The sequence below is a fragment of the Corvus cornix genome, chromosome 2 (assembly GCF_000738735.6).
Source record: "Corvus cornix cornix isolate S_Up_H32 chromosome 2, ASM73873v5, whole genome shotgun sequence".
NCBI classification, from domain to species: Eukaryota; Metazoa; Chordata; class Aves; order Passeriformes; family Corvidae; genus Corvus; species Corvus cornix.
In genome coordinates, this window is record NC_046333.1 from 101442032 (window position 1) to 101461261 (window position 19230).

A 19230-nucleotide genomic window follows, 5' to 3' on the forward strand; every position below is an offset into this window, starting at 1 on the left:
AGAAAACTGTAAAAATACAGTTCCTAATTCAGGTGATGCATGCATCCAATTACTCTGGGAAGAAAGGATCTATAAAGCCTGGTTTCCTGTATTGACACAGAAAGATCTCAAGGAAAATACAACTTTGTGCCAAGCCAGATTTTCCTGTTGTTTTACTTTTCACCCTTCTTTCTCTTTTTCATGCCGTTGCTTGTTTTTAAGCCTCCTTGTTGAAAATACTTTGAGCTGCATTATACCAAGTTTTCCACATAATGAGTAGATGTCTTTCTATATTCCCAATGCAAGCTTTGCTTTTACTGTTTTGGAAAAATTTCAACTATGATGAAATTAACCATAAAGCTTCTTGGCCCAAATTTGCATTAAAAATGGTAAAACAAATTACCTTGGCTGCCTCTTGTTTGCATAAAGTTTCAAACTTTATTTGCTGTCTTTAACAGAAAAAGTTTCCCCCTTAAATAAGGCAGGCTCCTTCTGCAAAATATGGACTTCAGTTGATGCATTCTGAGACATTAGCAAGTAGTTAGTTATTTTCATATTGACACAGTAGCTTTTTCTCAGTTTCTTTTAAACTCATGTACTTCTTAGATCATAGAATGGTTTGGATTGGAAGGGATCTTAAAAGTCATCTAGTTCCAACCCCACTGCCTTGGGCAGAGACACCTTTTACTAGACCAGGTCTGCATTTCCCTTTTAATTAATTTCTAGGGTCATACCTCTCAATATAAAAGGAGATCATATATTTGAAGAACTTTCTTGTAGTTTAATGCCAGCTTCTCTCTTCATGACATATTCCAATTTTATGTGACCCAAATTAATTTATTAATTTATTTGTGGTATGCTTTGATGCAAATTCCATTTATACTATAGCCACAGACAGCTCAGTGTAAGCTATTTTCTCGTATGAGAACAGAGTAGCATATTAGTTAATTAAAAGACATCATTTCCAGTGGGGCTAAGCTAACCTGATAGAAATATTCTTAATGTTTAATAATTTTCTATTTAAATTAAAAAGGAATATAAAAGGCTTTATTGAAGGTTATTCCACATTTATAGTAGCATATATACAGCTAAATTTAGTCCTGAATCAGTAACACACTGTATATAAAAAATACTTAAACCCCAAATCCTTTTCTTGAGTGTTTAATAGAGAAGCTTTTGCTAACTGAATTCTGAAAGCTGTAGAAAACATTCTGTAGCTGTGAGCGTTCAGGTAATCTACCACAGTTGCTGTAGACTAAATGTTCTTCAGGTTAGGTGGGTGCTCACCATAGCTTTCCATTTTAAACCGACTCCACAAAAGCTAGAACAGTATGGAGTTAGTGCCATTTTTAAATGCTGTCAAAGGCCTTGGGTGTAGTACCCATTGATTAGGTTTTGCTATTCCTACTCTGAATTCTTTGCAAGAAGAACTTCTGTGCCCAAACATTAATCTTTATTTTCCATCTCTTTTAGTTTGGTGTAATGAGAAGCAATGAGTCTGCTTGCGAAGTGCAGCTAATGCATAAAGCAGGGTTTGCCCTCAGAATCCACTTTCTGCATGTTCTCCAAGGGGTTTATTTTAGCTGGCCCAGTAGGTGATTAATATGGGTGAGAGTCTGATGAAAATGAAAATATGCACTATGTAGAGAAGTGTAAATGAAGTGTAACGGGAAATATGTGTCTATGTTGTTCCTGAATGGATCTGCGAGCATTTTTTCCTCTCCTTCCTCCTTCCACAAGGCGTGGAGCATCACGTATCACAGCTGGTTGACTTTTGTGTTACTGATCTGGTCTTGCACACTGTGGATGATTCGGGACCGAAGGAAATACGCCATGATCAGTTCACCATTCATGGTTTTTTATGGAAATTTACTGCTAATATTACAGTATATATGGAGTATTGAGCTCAAGAATGATGAACTTCCTCAAGTATCTGGTTTTTTAAAAAGAAAGGAACCTGGGGAGCTGGCATCAAAGGTAAGTGTAACAAACAGCTGAGATTTATTTATGACACCCCAATATACATTGTGATAAAAATATGGATCTCTTGACATTTCTTTAAGAGTGCATCCACAGTATTCAGTGTAATCACTTTCAGTAGCAATTCTAAAGTAAAGGGCAAGTCATTAGAAAGAGTCTTCAGAAAACTGCTTCTTGCATATTAAGCTAATACTAGAGCAAATGTTTCAGACACCTTTTACATTTTCATGATAATTCTGTAGAAAATACTTGGCGGATTGAAATTGCTCACTTGCTTGGTTTTATAAACTGGATTCAAAACCAGATGTTATTTGATTTGCTAGATTAACACCCATGGGATGTCAGACTGTCTCTGACTATGATGGCAACTGGAACTCTGTTGTAATTGCAATTACCAGTACTACTCACTCCCTAATGGTTTGGCACAAGCAGCAGCACATAGCTGTGACTGAGTTTTAATTCTTTATCCTTACACCTGAATCAGAATGAGTTGAAATCCATTTTAGGTTAGAAGTAAAAGAGTTTGCTGACCCCAGTGCATGACAAAGTTTTTCTTTGATGTCTTAAAAATGCATTTTGTTCTGCAAGTTTGCTCCTGGGAAAGGGACTGAGCACAAATAGGATGTTTTTTCCTATAGCACCCAAGAGGGGCATCTCAGAGAGTACATCTAGTTGGCACTGCTCCCCTTGTGATAAGTGAATCAGTTCCCCTGTGACTCCTAATCACAATTTAAGTTGATTCTTTATCTCATCTTCCTTGCCGGCAATACCCTTTGGACAACCATTTCTGGGTCTTTAATGCACTTGAAAGTTAGTGAGTGCTGTATTATTTGTCTTGTAAAGGTAGGGCTAGTTTGGTAAGAGGCATAAAGCTCAAGGGGTTCTGCAAGAGAAGTTCTACAGCTTTTTTCAATTACTTCATAAATCTCTGAGGAGTTTTAACTGTCTTAATACTTCATTCACTTTGACATTATTTCTTATTAGCTATATCATCAAATATCTTGTCTAAAAACAGATGGTGTCAAGAAAGGAAGCTGTTGTTTATATATGATGATTTGGCCACATCCATAAAGCCATTAGGCGTTTACTGGGTTTTTTTAGGCTGAATAAAATTCACTCCATAACTTTCACAGAACTAGGGAATAGTTGAAGCCAAAACAGACTTCTGGAGGTCATTTGGTCCAACTCTCAAGCAAGGCCATCTAGACTTGATTGCCCAGGACCATACCTAGATGGCTTTTGAATAACCCCAAGAGTGAAAATTCTGTTACATCCCGGGGCAACCTGTGCCACTGCTCAATTACCCTCACAGGAAAAAAAAGTTTCCTGATGTTCGGAGGGATTCTCCTATGTTTCAGTTTGTGCCCGTTTCCTCTGGCCCTATCACTGGGAACCACTGAAAAGAGTCTGGCTCCAACCTCTTTCCATCTCCCTTCAGATATTTATAGAAATTGAATGAGATTCCCCCTGAGCTTTGTCTTCTTCATAGGAAAGATGCTTCAGTCCCTTCATGGCCATTCTACTGGACTCTCTCCTGTGCCTCCATCTCTCTTGTACTGGAGTGCCAAAACAGGGCACAGAACTCAAATCGTGGCCTCGTGAGTGCTGAGTAGGGAAGAAGGATCACCTTTCTCAACCTGCTGTCAAAACCTCCTAATGCAGCCATTAACATTCTTTGCCATAAGGGCACACTGCTGGCTTACTTGCAACTTGTTATCCACCAGGATCCACAGGCTGTCTGCCAAACTATGCTCCGGCTGGTTGGGCCACAACATGTAATGGTGCATAAGCTGGTTCTTCCTCCCCAGATGCAGGACTTTGTGCTTCACCTTATTGGATGCCCTGATGTTCCTGTCAGCCCCTTTCTCCAGCCTGTTGAGGTCCCATTGAATAGCAGCACAGCCCTCTGGTGTGTGAGCCATTCCTCCCAGCTGTGCGTTATCAGCAAACTCATTGAGGGTACGCTCTGCCCCATCATCTGGATCATAAAGAAGATACTGAACAAGACTGGACTCAGTAATTCCCCCTGGGGTACATTTCTGATCACTGACCTCCAACTAGGCTTTATGCCACTGATCACCACCCTCTGAGCTCAGCTGCTCAGTCAGTTTTCAGTGCACCTCACTGCTCATCCAGCCCACACTTCATCAGCTTCCCTATGAGGATCTTATGAGAGACAGTTTCTTTCTGGAGTCTAAGAAAGAGACAGTATCGACTGCTCTCCTGTCACCTACCAAGTCAGTCATTTTATCATAAAAGTTTACCAAGTTGGTCAAGCATGACTTCCCCTGGGTGGATACACTCTGACTATTCCTGATGGTTTTCTCAACCTTCATTTGCCTGGAAAGGTTTTTCAGGATTAGCTCCTCCATCACATTAGAATCACAGAATGATTTGGGGTCAGCAGGGACCTTTCAAGATCATCTAGTCCAACCCCACTGCCATGGGCAGGGACATCTTTCACTAGATCTGATTGCTCAAATCCCCATCCTGCCTGACCTCAGACACTTCCAATGATGGAGCATCCACACCACCTCTAGGAAGCCTTTTCCAACATCTCACCACTATCACCTTCCCCGGTATTGAGGTGAGGTTGTTCAGGCTTGATCCTTCATCTTGTCCTTCTTGAAGGTAAGAGTGACATTTGCTTTCCTTCAGCACTTCTCCTGCCACCACATTTGATCAAAGATTATTCAGAGTAGCCTGTACTAGTGACACCAGCCATCTCCTGGGTACATCCCATCAGGATCCATGCACTTATGTATGCCCACTTTCTTTAAATATTCCCTGATCCGTACCTCTGCCATCAAAGGAAGACTCTTCCTCTTCAGAATTTTCTGTGGTCTCCAGGAACTGTGTTTCCTTAAGGCCAGTCTTGCTAGCAAAGACTGAGGCAAAGAAGGCATTTGGTATCTCAGCCTCTTCCGTGCCCTGTGTCACCAGGGTCCTCACCCCAGTCAGCAGCAGACCTAGATTTTCCATAGCCTTCCTTTTTCTGCTGAGGTATGTACAGAAGCAAATCTTGTTGCTCTCAACATGCCTTTCTAGACTCAGCTTCAGGCTTTGACTTTTCTAACCATGTCTCTGCATGCTTGGCCAGTCTCTGCATTCCTCCCAGATTACCTAGTCCATCCTCCATCCCCAGGCAGCCTATGCATTCCAGCTATGCTGTTGTGCAAATCCCAACTTCACCTCTGCATCTTTCCAGCCTGTGCTTCCTAAAGAGCCTGTAGCTCTGTATTGCAAGTATTCAAGGCATCAGACCCTGTCTCTCTCATCCCAACAAGACCACAGCCCTGCACAGAGATCTCTAATTGCTTGTGTTTGTTCCCCATGCTGCAGGGCTCTAGTGTGCAGACACTTCAGGGGGCACCTGACATGTTGTTCTCCCAGAAAGAACCTGACAGGTTTCACTTTAAGGCTGTGTTGGAGTAATTGCCTTGCTTATACACAAATGCTTGAGGTGCCCCTGCATAAGCCCTGTTTTGCTGATTATGTATTTCCTTTTGTTCACATCATCCCAGGCACCGTTTGCCTTGTCCATCAGTCCCTCTTAAGGGCACTAGTAACTCTGTACCTCCCCTCTATTCCTAATTTAAGGTCCTTTGAATAATGGTTGAACTTAATGAAGACTGAATACTGTATTCTGCAGAAGGAAGATGTGTACTGTAATTCTTTCTGCATGAGTTTCTGCATGCTATGTGTGTTTCCTGGTCTGAACATGAGATAAAATCTATATTGTAAAAGGTGACTGGAAGCTTTTCTTTTGGTCTGTGACCCTTCATGGCTTTTCTTAGAGCCAGCTCTAGCTCTGGAAATGCCAAGTAGAACAAGGGAGTAAAGCTGGCAGGAAGACAGAGCTAATCACTGCAGAAAAGTCTGTGTTTTACAATATCAAAGGTTTGTGTTGCAAAAGCCAGAGCTTTAAGAGGTATCTGGGGAAGCTGTGACAAGTCACACAGGCTGACAATCTGCTGCTGTGGCTCAATGTTAGCAGCAGCGTCAATAAAAAAAGCCATCTCCTGGGAGCAATCCTTTTACCCATTAAGGACTTGTGCATCAGAAGAAGAATACATTGTACTACTGGTCTTGTCTATTGTGTGCAAAGTATTTGGCTCTTACGTGCTTCCTTCTTGAAATTTTGTTCTTCTACCTAAGTAGTGAAATAAGTCTCCTTCTGCACAGAGGAATTAGCAGAAACTTTGTAGAAAATAAGCATAAAATCAAGTGTGTGGCAATAGGCATCATGCTATTTTCTGAATTTTGTCCACCTCTGGGTATTGCAAGCTGTTGAATTTAGCTTTTTGCAAAACACAGAAATGCACTTTTCATTAAAGAGATCTGTTTATTTCTAAGGTATCCTGCTGTTACTGAATTATCATCTCTTGAAGCTCTTAAAAGAATTAAGAGCTATCTCAACTCTTGTAACTGTTGCAAATGCAAGGCATATTCCACTGACTGGGTCTTCGGTAACTGCAAGACATACAAAAATATTGATTTTTAAATTATGCGTTTAAGCACCTGAAGTAACAAATCTCCTAAATCAAAATATTTATGATATACAAAACCATGATAATGACAATATACTCTTGCATGTGCGTCTTTCCTGAAAAAAATGGTAAAAATGAACAGTAATCTGACAAATGGGAATTATACAAACCAGGCATAGTAAGAAGATCCCTAAACTTTTAAGAGAGTAGTTAAAACTGAATAAAACAGGGTAGAATAGAAGCATATAAGTGAATACTTTTATGGTATTATAAGAAATGGAAAAGTGCAAATGAAGCAAAATTGTCTGTAATGCAGGATGTTTCCTAAATAACATAACTTGCCCTAAGATGCACTTTTGACACTGACAATGCCATCACTGCCATTTTCTGAGAGACAGAGAAAAAAAAAGCATGCAAAATTTATGAAAACCTATGCTTGTATCAGTAGGACATAGGATATACAATTAGTCTGTTGGTTTTGTTTTGATTTTTGTTTGCAGATTCTTTTCACAATTACTTTCTGGCTACTGCTTAGGCAACACCTCACTGAACAGAAAGCACTTCGGCTAAAAGAAGCTACTTTATCTGAGGTCAAAGTTGGAAGTGAAGAAAATGAAGAAAAAGGTAAAGCCAGATCCAATTTATTCCTTCAGTCATGATAGAAGTTCCAGTTACTGCGTTTCTCTGATGCTGAAAGCAATTAGCAAGGTATCTGTTATTACAAAGATATTACAAAATCTATGTGCAGCTATCTCTCAGATACAAAACACATTTGAACTTTAGAAATACAAATAAAATAAGAATTCTCTTTACTGGAAGGTAATAAAATGACTCATTTTAGAAAGATCACGGAACTTTCAAATGATCAGTTTGCTGCTATGTTCCAAACTCAAATCAGGGGAGTAATTGCCCTAAAGTTTAACCACAGGAGATGAATTTACCTAGGAAAAGTTGCTAAATTCCTTGGAAGTTTCATTGGTACATAAACTCTTATATAGACACAGAAGTTAAACTACAAATTTCAGTGGAAAAAATAAACTTTTTTTTTTCAGTGCAGGGGCTCAAGCACACCTGAGAGAAAAGTTTAGATTCAGCTTATCTAACAACATAGTGACCTGTTCTTTCTTGTGCTACTGGGCACGTGTTTCTCCAAACATTCCTTACCCTCTCTCTCCAGATGTTGAACTGAAAAAGTTCAGTGCACTGAAATGCTAGAAAGTGAGCCCTGGAAGCAGTGGTGTAGTTTCCTCTCAATTATAATCCTTGTCTCAGTAAAATATCTGATCAGTATCAAAGCTGGACTACAAGGATTTTCAAGGCAAGAGCCTGAGAAGGGGGATGGTGAGTGGGACAAAAGGAGTGGGCAAGACTTTTGATGGTGAAGTTTCAATACTGTTGTCAGTGGAAAGAAAAGCAGTACAACTGTGTACTATGGTTTTGGCAAACCCTGTTATCTACATACTTGCACGTGTACTTGCTGCTGGGGGGACACTTACCCTGCCCTCCACAAACCTCACAAGGTTAATAACTGGGGAATCCTGACCTCTTCATAAAGCTAAAGCAGTTTGTCTTTTCTGGCCCAGGTACAGCACAAAAATCTGGATAAGTGGTAGTTTTTTTGAAAACCAGCAGTGTTAGTGCAGCATTTATATTTTTTAAGCTTGTTTGGGTTTATGTTAATGTTTTCCCTTGCTTGTGGTTTTTGGAGGTAAACACAATATTATCTGAAGGACAAAACTCAAGACGGGAGGTTCAAACTCGAGATGAGAGTTTAAACTCAAGATGAGAGGTTTCTGGTGGTGCTGGTGGTTTCTTTGTTTTCCAGTTTAAAAGGTTGCTTATTTGAGAGTATAAGCATTGCCATGGAAAGTGTTTTGGCTACTATCCATTATGCAACCTTTAGGCTTTAATTTTCCTCTACAACTGCTGGTGTTTCAGACAAAGTGAAGACGGGTGTCTGGTAAGCATGTATATCTATGTGCCCCATGGCTCCAGCAGCAGGTCTAAGATCATATGAAGTTAAAACCCGTTTCCTTGCTCTGGAGCCATGCATGATTAGGAATTACGGTCTCTTGTGAATATTGTGTTTTAAGTTTCTGTGTTGTGTGCAGAGATTTTACTTTCCACCTATTTAAATACTTGCTAAAAGTCCCAAGAATAGACAGGCCAAATGTGACTCTGTATTTGCAGAAGAGGAGTCACAAGAGGGAGAAGTGTCAGAAGAACAGGAAGAGGAGAAGGAAGAGGAGGAGGAGGGAGAGGAGGAGGATGAACAGGACATTATGAAAGTCTTGGGGAATCTGGTGATGGCTATGTTAATCAAGTACTGGATTTACGTCTGTGGGGGCATGTTCTTCTTCGTCAGCTTTGAGGGTACAATTGTCATGTACAAAATCATCTATATGGTACTGTTCCTCTTCTGTGTGGCCCTCTATCAGGTAAGTGAGAACTGTGTTAAATGAATTTTATCCTTGAATAGAATTATTCATACTTTTAGCTTGGTAGTAAAGTAGCTCCAAATAGAATTCATAAACAGTGTATTTGTTCTTTAGTTAGACACAACAGAACGAGACCATTTGAAGGGGTTAAGACTAATTTTCCTCTGGTTTGTGGTTATAGTGACAGGCAAAGTGCACATAAATTAGATACAATGCACACCTCTGCTCTGTCATGCCACTTCACCATAAGCTTTGGAACCTTTGTGGAAAATTCTGAATCTAAGCACATTCTACATAGCCACTAGTTTTTGTGGCACTTGATCCACACAGCTTCCATATCCCAATGAGCATGGAGTCCCGCTCCTCCTGGACTTTTATCACCTAATGGTGATGAAACTAAGTGACTGAAGCTATCCCTGACTTGGTGTCTGTGGCCTGTGGCCCATGTCCCATCAGATATTTTTGCACAAAGGTCTTTACTTGAATGCATTTGCAGGAGTAAAAACTGTATCTCAAAATCTGTGGCTGCTGCTGGGTAATCATTGCTTACTTCAGACCAGCTAGGAAAAATAGTGTTCTTCGTCCTTGTTTGACAGTACAGTGTTGTCAATATTTCTGTCAGTTTCTTTGCCTTCAGCTTGTGTCAGCATCTTTAGTGTGTGATTTTCAGGTACACTATGAATGGTGGAGGAAGATTTTAAAGTACTTCTGGATGTCAGTTGTTGTTTACACGATGCTGGTACTTATCTTCATCTACACATACCAGTTTGAGTCATTCCCCGGGTTGTGGAAGAACATGACAGGCCTGGATGAAAGGAAGTAAGTGGTTTTGATTAATTTTTTTCATTTTTGGATCTCTGAGTTCAGTGTGATGGAAGGATTGGAGAGCAGTCTTCCTTCTTATGGGAGAAAAACATCATGCGGCCATTCTCAGGCATAGCTGATTCTAGGCACTCAGTTATTAAGCTGTAGATTTATTGATGTAATCATAGAAATGAGCAAGACCAAGAGAGGAGCTCAGAGTCATATTTTCTCCAATTGGCTGCTTAGGTCTTTGGATTGCTTCTGTTTTCAATACAGTGCCAATACTTCTCTTCACCACTTTGACCACAGAACAAGATCCAGGGAAAGATTAAGTGTAGATCTGCAGGATGTTTGGAACTGAGGAAGGTGGACCTGCTCTCCTGCTAATGAGGAGGACTGGGTTTCTTCATCTTTATAATGAGTTGGTCATTTCTCAAGAGGAGCTTACCTTAGAAAGTATATGCAATATGAGTGGATTTCCAGTGCAGGACTTTCAGTCAGAGACAAGTCATCTGACTCAAGAGATCCGTGGCAGGGTTTGTTCATTTGACTGTACATTTACAGTACCTCTCTATATTACTGAGTCCAAACACAACATGCTTGCATTGTAAAACTTGCTAGCTTAGGAGAATTTTAGAAAACAAAACTACATAACAAGTACCATCCCCTTATTTCCTATTGCAAATGATATATAATAATGTCTCATGGAAAGAATATTGTGTGTGAAAAGATGCCTTAGTGGAATACCATTTTTTTTTTCCAGACTAGAGGACCTTGGCTTAAAACAGTTTTCTGTGGCTGATCTATTCACACGCATCTTTATCCCCACCTCCTTCCTACTGGTGTGTATCTTGCACCTTCACTATTTCCATGATCGGTTTCTCCAGATCACTGATTTGAAAGCTGTAACCAGCAAACAGGACAACACTATTTACAGGTAAAGAAGCAAAATAGATGGAACTATTGATTATCTGTATGGAAATACTGTTTCTGACTGTCCTGTAAAGCTCACGTTTCAGTAGATGTTATTTGCCTTTGCTATGACTACCTGGCTTAAAAAGAAGGTGCACGGTATCCAGCACCCCACTACAACCAAAGTTTCTGTCTCTTCCCATTTTCCCCTACACACTGAACTTTTTCATTTTGGGGTACATTTTCAAAGGTACTAATGTCATTTATGTATTTATTTCATTGGCTTTGACCTTTAATGGGGGTTAGGTGCTCAATTACTATGTGTGCCCTTTTGTATGTGTACCTGCCAGTAGTAAGAAACACAGCTCTTCATTTGGGTCACTTCTTTTCTTAAAATGTCCATTTTGAGGGCCACATGAAAACTGGGAGATCTTTGGAAAATACCACATTTGCATTGAGCAGTTTGGCCTTTTTGTAAAGTTGAACTTCAGAAATGGAAGAATTCTGAATTTGTGGTTACTTTTCATAGTACTGACCCTTGGCTATGCTAGACATTGGGTGATTTCATCCAAAAGTTCATTAGCACTTATTAATGAATCTGGGACATCACTTTTCCAGTGTTCAATTCCTACATATTTTCCTGCATATAAACCAATCTGGCCTAGGATCCTGAGCCAGGAGTATGAGAGAGAGAAGTGGTTTTGTAGTACATAGTGTTATATTGTGCAATGACAATTGCAGTCATTCTTTGAAGAAAGCAATTAATTTAGACCCTACTTTTAGAATGTTTACCTGTCTAGTGATAACTGTATCAGCTGCACTTCTATGAATGGGGACTAGCTGCATAACACCACATAGACCACAGGATGTTATGGAATAATGACGGTTACTTAACAGGGAATTATGTTCTAGGTTATGCAAGATTTACAAAGCATTTCAGGTATCTTTCATACATTCAATTCGATATGAAGCTACTTCACAGTGCATGGTACAAATTTGTGCCATGAGAATAAGCTCCAGTTTTATGGAATGCTTCCAGTTTCTGTATTTAAATAATTGCTAAGACCAGAACAGATCAAACTTGATAAAATTTCCCAATAAAGATGTGGTGGTTTTTAAACTTACATTTTAAATGTCTGCGTAATAACTCTCCCTTTACTCTTCTTGAATTGCTAAATGTGACAGTAGATTCAAGGGCCCTTTTGTAATGGCCTGTGAACAAACTTCCCTTGCCCAAGGCAGACTTTTGTGCAGCAGTGGGTACGTGTTAACATCTCTGAATTGGCCAAGCCCTGAAAACAGAGCCCAGACAGGTGTCTGAGCTGAAATCGGATTGTTCCTGGGCTGAGGCATTTAGGGGAATGCTTTACAGCAGTCCAGTAACTCTGCAAGCTCGCTTGTAGCCCGAAGTTTGCACTTGTGTTGAGTAACATAGGAAGTTTCCACCTTCCTTCTAGTGTGATCCAATAGACACAAAATAAAAAGAAAAAAACCCTGAAGCATTTGTAGGATTTTGATGGGTCCATTTTGCCTGTGAAACTGCTACTTGAAAATCTTTCCATTACACACAGCTTTATTATTATACAGCTTTCCAAATGTTGGCATGAAGAGGATCACTGTGACTAAAGTCACATTATTCCCAAAGGATGGACCTGCTGATAGCGAAGACACAAAATGTTTTCATGCATTGCAAGAAAACATTTTTGCCACAAATAAGTAGCCTTGAGATACCATGTTAAAAGTAGACATTGTCCTACGAAGCCTTTTATTAAAGTCATAGATGAAGAGGATCATGTGATATCATCAGCTTTTTTGTCTTGGATTTAGAATGCTGGGTTTTTTAATCTAAATGTGTACTAGATTGTATTAAGCAGTCATATATAAGTCGCTAGATATTTTTAACTGTTAAATGTGGCATATGTGCTACATTTGCCATTTTGAAGTATTTTCAATATCACAAATATCACATATATCCTTTGTTCCTCCTGCGAAGATTTAACTATTATGACCAGTACTCAAATCAGAACAGTTTTCTTTATCTGTACTCCTGTTAAAACTGCCTGGTATATGAAAATACATCTCTTTTCTTCCCTTGATGCAATAAATCACTACTGAACATCAGCTGACTTTATAGTTCAAAGTTTTGCAGTGAGAGCTCAGCTGACATTTGTATTGGTGATGCATAAAGCTAGATAAGAACTAACAGAACAACCAACTTCAGCTTAACAGTGATGCTAGTAATAAATTTCAGGGGCAATTAAAACAGATTAAAGATTCATGCATATGTGTAATTTTCTCTCAAAGCTACTAAAACTTAATTTTCCTTTTTGCTTTGAAGAAACTATCATTCACTTAACAACTGCTTTACCTTTCTAAACTGCTTTTATGCTGCACCTTTTGCAACAAAAAAAAATTTAAATAAAGAACTAGAACCTTCATTTTGACTAACAAGACAGAACGCAGTCCTTTTAGTAGTGAGCTTCTTAGAATGATCACAGCAGCTGAGGGGTGGTCATGAAAGTAATAAAGAAAGCACGTCCAGTTCCTGCATCTACCTTTGAACTGCCAGGTGTGATTACTACAGTTGTGTCTAACTGAAGAGTCCTGTTAAAATTGCTGAGAATGTTCATTTATTAAAATGCTGTTTCTCATCTGCAAAATTTGCAGAGTGAGTTGAAGGGTAAGGCTCTGCCAGCTGCAATGAGAGGGCACAGAAACTGGCACACTGGAACTGGCAGAGTGAGGAACTTCTCACTATTTATAAAGATGTCAGAACTGAATGTGTCAGTTTTACATCTGCAAGGGAAAGAAAAATTCTCTGATTAGGATTTTCCATGCCCATTTCCTTGCTGTACCATGAATTATGGAATGGCAGAGATAAAGGCTATGAGGTAGATAATTTCTCTGATAAGATGCTTTGCCATAATTACCTTTATGGTTTTTTTTAAGAAGGAAAAAATCATTTTAAAAAATTGTGGTATTCGAAGGCTTACTTGAAGTAAGGCAGTAAAGGCTGTTCTCACATCTTGGGGACTATGAAAATTTTCTGTAGTTCTGACTGAACTTGTATAGGATCTAAAGGTCTAAGAGCTGCATTTATAAGCTTCCTAGACATTCACTGAATGGTGTATGTTAAGATTTCAGAGTGTGTTTTGTTATGACAGTGTGTCATAACACATTGGTAGACAGGAAAGTGCGTTCGTTCCTATTTAATGGTTTTCTTTTCTCTCTCTAATTCATTTCCCATTTTCATCTTGTGCTTTCATCTCCCACCTCATAGCCATGCCAAAGTCAATGGCCGTGTATATCTAATAATTAATAGGTGGGTACTTCAATTCTTCCTTTCCTTTAAAACCAATATACCTTATTTTTTTTTGTTACTTCTTAGTTGCCTTAAAGAAAAGTATGTTCTTGCTGCGCAGTACTGTGAAGTAAGCAGGGAGATAATGTTGTTCAGGTATTGCAGTTTCCTAAAGCTAATGAAGCAGTTAACACATCTCTTCTGCATATTCATACATTGTGAGTTTCTTCTCCCAGCTGAGAATTCTCCTAAATTTTGCCCACGCCTCAATGCAGGAATAATTGGTGCTATTTGTAATTGGCTGCAGGCAATAGATTTGGTTGAGGAGGCTCGTTTATCTACCCTTTGTTTGTGCATGGAAAGATGCATGCCTGCATGTGCCTATGTACACACAGACAGAGAGACAGACATCCCTGTTTTCTCCAAGCATGTAAGATAGGGAATTTGAGGGCCCACTCAACTGAATGTGTGGTATGTGCTGTGAGTTTGTACAGACTGAAATTTTAGCATTGGAAAGGGAACACTGAAACCATTGCATGCTAAGGCTGTTAATTCATGGGCTGAGCTGGGTGCTGCAGGATCCAAACTGCTATCATCATCATCCCTTTATAAATGGCATCTTGAAAACTACTCCATAAATTAGATTCCTTTCAAAATACTTGACTGGAATAAATGTGCACTATTTTTTAATCATCTCTGAGAATAAAAGGACTTCTGAGTTGTTGTCACTACTGAATATAAACAGAAAAACCAAGAAGATACCTTGTTTAGATATTTGTGAGTGCCTGCTCTGTGTGTCATGTTCACGATCCTTCTTGAAAAGTCATCACGTACTTTGGGTCACCGTTCTTAAAAGTTCACCAGAGCTGGAATTCTGGTCTGCAGAAAGTCTGTGTTTAAGGGAGTGGTGAGGGCAAGCACCTTGGCTAAGGCAGGCAAGCTGTTTGCCGAGGGTGTCATGGCCAGGAGGCAAGGCTGGACTCTCACCCATGGGCAGTCAGAAACGTGGACCAACAGCTGAGGGTGAGGATCAGGTCTGCAATCAGTAACAAGGGTCAGCCACAACCCGCTGAGGTCCCAGCGAGTCCATGGAGATAAGCCAGGTTTGCAGTGAAGGCAGGGTGTCAGGCTGTGTGTCAGGCTTAGGGTCAGGGAGGCACGGGAGCAGGCACAGACACAGCTGTGATGCAGCCACAACATAGGAGTGGAAGCCTCCATGTGAAAGCAGCACCCAGTGAAAGGAGAGGGTCCTCCTTCACTGAGGCTTTCTGGCCTGGCCACATACCCCAACAGGGCTTGGATTCAGGCAGCAAATCCCCTTAAAGGCCCATAAAGGCACTCGGAGCCCTGCGAGTGGAGGTATGGCACTGTGTGCTCAGTTTGAGTGTTGCAGACCAAATACTCAAAACATGGGTCACTAGTGTTCTGCAGAGCAGAAAGCTTTCTCTTCTTAAGGTATTGCATGAAAAATACTTGGGAACTTCTTTTAGCTAGAAAGTTCCAAGCAATTCATAAACAGCAAAAAACTATCAAAGGCAAAAGATGCTTAATAATGCATTCAATTAATTAATCTCCTGCTCTAGTCGATTACAAATACATGAAAGTACTAGGAATCCAGCAAGCACCTGTGTCACATGCCTGATTTTAGTGCCACTGAAATTGCTTTGTTGCCAAGAACTAGATCTACTGATATACTTCCCATTATTGACATACTGTTTAATGAACCTGAGGGTAAGAAATGCGCTCAGCTAAAAGCACTAGTGGCTGTACCTTCAAGGCTTCTTGCCTGAATTATTATTTAGTTATTTCTCTTCCTAAGTATCAGACATAATACTTCTATGTTATTTGGGATAATTTCCCATTATTATGTGGCTTCCAACAATGACGTTATATCGCACTAGCTGTGAAGATGGGTATGGGTAGCTTGTCTTAAAAATTCTAGTGAAGTTTTTATATCTTAATACCTCACTGTTGTCTGTTACAATATAATGGGATCTTGTAGTGAAAAAAAAAAATTGCAAAAAGAACCCTAGCAATACATAAGGAAGTTTTGGAAGAAAGATTCCAAGTAGACTAACTTTCCAAACATTGGGCAGGGCTTTTTGTCTATCCTTGGATCTCCTGAGCACATGATCCAATGCTCAAGCCTACTGATGCCAGTAAAACTAAGCCTACTGAAAACTAAACTCATACTGAGGCTTTATCAGGTATATGTATTGCATGTACCCATCTTTATAACCCCATTGCCTCCCAGATCTCCAAAATACAAATGGGAATTATATGAATAAGAGAAAGATGAGTCTACTCATACAAAATCCTATAGAGTTACTGTGTTTCTGTCCAATTTACACTGAGGTAAGTCATTAAATCCTTGATTTACACCAGTGTGAATGTAGATTTTTCCATTATAAAAGTTAGTTGGGAAGATACCTCATAAAAGTCAATGCAACTGCACATATACAAAACCTGTCTGATTATATAGTTACTTTCATTTCGTGGTGCATTGTCTTTTAAATGAGCTCTGATGTTTTATAGTAACCAGGGATCTCCATAACAGTTGAACTGAACTGAAAATTCATTCTCTCTTCTTTATACATGACCTTCCTAATGGTGCTTTATTAGAGTTTTAGGTAAATATAAGTTAGTTATGTCCTGTTAGGGAACATTGATGTTTAGTCACTTTATAGAGATTTGAATATCCTTTTAGTGTATATGCTAGCTGATCCATGTCTTAGATATGAAAATAACCAAGAGCCCCAAAAGAGATGATTGGTAACAGCCAACATGGCTTTACTATGGGCAAATCATGCCTGAAAAATTTGGTGAACTTCTACGATAGGGCTACAGCATTGATAAACTGGGGCAGAGCAATCGACATTGTCTTCCTGGACTTATGCAAAGTGTTTGATACTGTTCCATATGATAGCCTTGTCTCCAAATGAAAGAGACGTGGATCTGGTGGATGGGCCACTCAGTGGATAAAGAACTGGCTGGATGGCCGCACGCAGAGTTGGTCAGTGGCTCATTGGTCATGAGACCAGTGACAGGTGGTGTCTCTCAACATCAGTGCTGGGGCTGAGACCACTCAACATCTTTGTTGGTGGCATGGACAGTGGGATTGAGGGCACCCTCAGCAAGTTCGCTGATGACACCAGGCTGTGTGGTGCTGTCAACACACTGGAGGGAAGGGATGGCATCCAGAGGGACCTTGACACACTTGGGAGGTGGACCCATGCAAACCTCGTGAGGTCCAACAAAGCAAAGTGCAGGGTCCTACACCTGGGTTATGGCAATCCCAGACACACCAATGGGTTGGGCAGAGAAGTGACTGAGAGTAGCACTGAGGAGAACGACTTGGGTGTGATGGTTGATGAAAAATTCACCATGAGCCGGCAGCATGCACTCACTGCCCAGAAAGCCAATGGATTCCTGGGGTGCATCCAAAGGAGCGTGGAGAACAAGTCAAAGGAGGTGATTCTGCCCCTCTACTCTGCTCTGGTGAGACCTCACCTGGAGTGCTGCATCCAGCTCTGGGGTCGCCAACATAAGAAGGCCTGGAACTGTCGGAGCAAGCTCAGAGTAGAGGCACAACGTTGGTAAGAGGACTGGAGCACCTCCCCTACAAAGACAGACTGAGAAAGGTGAGGCTGTTCAGCTTAGAGAAGAGGAGATTGCTTGGAGACCTCACAGCAAATTTCCAGTATCCAGGGGGCCTACAGGGAAGGTGGAGAGGGTCTTTTCATCAGGAACTGTAGTGACAGGACAGGGAGTAATGGGTACAGATTGAAAAGGGAAATTTAAGTTAGAAATTAGGAAGAAATTCTTTACTGTTGACTGGTGAGACACTGGAACAGACTGTCCAGGGAGGTTGTGGAAGCCCCAGTCCTGGCAGTGTTAAAGGCCAGGTTGGATGGGGCTCTGAGCAACCTGATCTAGTGGAAGATGTCCTTGCCCATGGCAGTGGGGGGGGATATTTTAAGGTCCCTTCCAACCTAAACCATTTTATGATTCTGTTTTCAGTAGCCAAAGCTACAAAATAAATTCTTGATTATAAGAGTTTTTCAGGTTATTAGACACTCAGGTTCATTTCCCAACCCATGATGAGGAATTTTTGTCACAAATGTGGCTAAAATGTGATTAAATATTATTATGTGATATTTTTTGGTGTTTGAGTGTCTTGTTAAACTTCTAATTTTAAACCACCTTTTCTGCTTTTTGATAACTGGCATGGCATTTCTACTTCAGGATTGTTTAGTCAGATTTCTGTAGTTTTTCCTTCATTTGAGACACCAAATTTTCCATCTTGAAGAAACTGTGACTCCCAAATGATTGAAAAATAATTCTGCTTGTTTGAACTTCTCATTAACTGCCTAGCCTATTCTCTTAATTTTTAATGATCAGGGGAAAAAAAAAATCTAGATTTTTATGTTCTTAAACTGTGAAAATCCTAGACTTGGCAGAATTTCCTGTCTAAATGGTTAAAGGCCAGAATTTCACATCAAGAAAAATAAACCCCTGAGATGGTACTGTAGCATATTAGAACAGTCTTACACGTGCTTGAAAGTATGCTGAGTGTAGTAATTTCAATAGCATAACCAAACATTTAGTGACCTAATCATATAGATATACACTTGCTAAAGGGAGACTTTATTGCAAGAAGTCATAGTCAAAGGGAAACTGGGTTTTCTGCAACTATGGGAGGTGAGCCCTACAGCACAGCTGTAGGAGAAAAAATGAAACCATAAGAAAATGTTTATTTTCTCAGTAAAGAAAATATATATACTGAATAATCTCATTTTTAAAAAAGGCACCATGGCACTGGAGAAATATAATTTCTGTGTTAGATCAGTTAAATCACATTCCAGTTTTGGTAGTGTGGAACTTACTGATAGATTTAGTTAGAGACAATTGGAAATCAAGGAAAAATTCTCTGTGAGATGTGGCAAAGAGAGAGAGAATGAATGGTACTGTCAAAGACAGATACGATAAAATCTTCTGAAGGTGCAGCCATGGAATTCTTGCTTTTGTTTTTTCCCAAACCTATAGATGGAAGAAAATTTGCAATTTCCTTGGGTTTCCAGCTGCATCTTTTAATTGGAAGAAGGTAGAAATGAATTTACAGTGATAGGTCAGATACCTGTGATGGTTCAGCTGCATTACTCAGAGCATGGTACAGCAGTGACCACGCTTAGCACTGGTGTAAATAGGTTGCCCCTTTCCATCTGTGCTGCAATTCCATGTTTCTTTAAAAAGGCACCCCGTGAATGTCATGATGGCATGCTCTTGGCATCAGAAGGCTTCCGCAGATGGAGTAGGAGAATGCTTT

General features: G+C 40.0%; 1 protein-coding gene across 2 annotated transcripts in view; it reads left to right on the forward strand.

Moving 5' to 3' along the window:
* Positions 1-19230, forward strand: part of PIEZO2 (piezo type mechanosensitive ion channel component 2) — a 293385-nt gene that overhangs the window by 200065 nt on the left and 74090 nt on the right. The window contains exons 13-18 of one of the 2 annotated variants that reach the window (XM_039549190.1): positions 1720-1956; positions 6950-7073; positions 8640-8887; positions 9558-9706; positions 10455-10628; positions 13884-13925. In XM_039549190.1, coding sequence (XP_039405124.1) covers positions 1720-1956; positions 6950-7073; positions 8640-8887; positions 9558-9706; positions 10455-10628; positions 13884-13925 — 974 coding nt within the window. The remainder of the gene's footprint in view (positions 1-1719; positions 1957-6949; positions 7074-8639; positions 8888-9557; positions 9707-10454; positions 10629-13883; positions 13926-19230) is intronic. The other variant, XM_039549191.1, reaches the window with a different exon arrangement.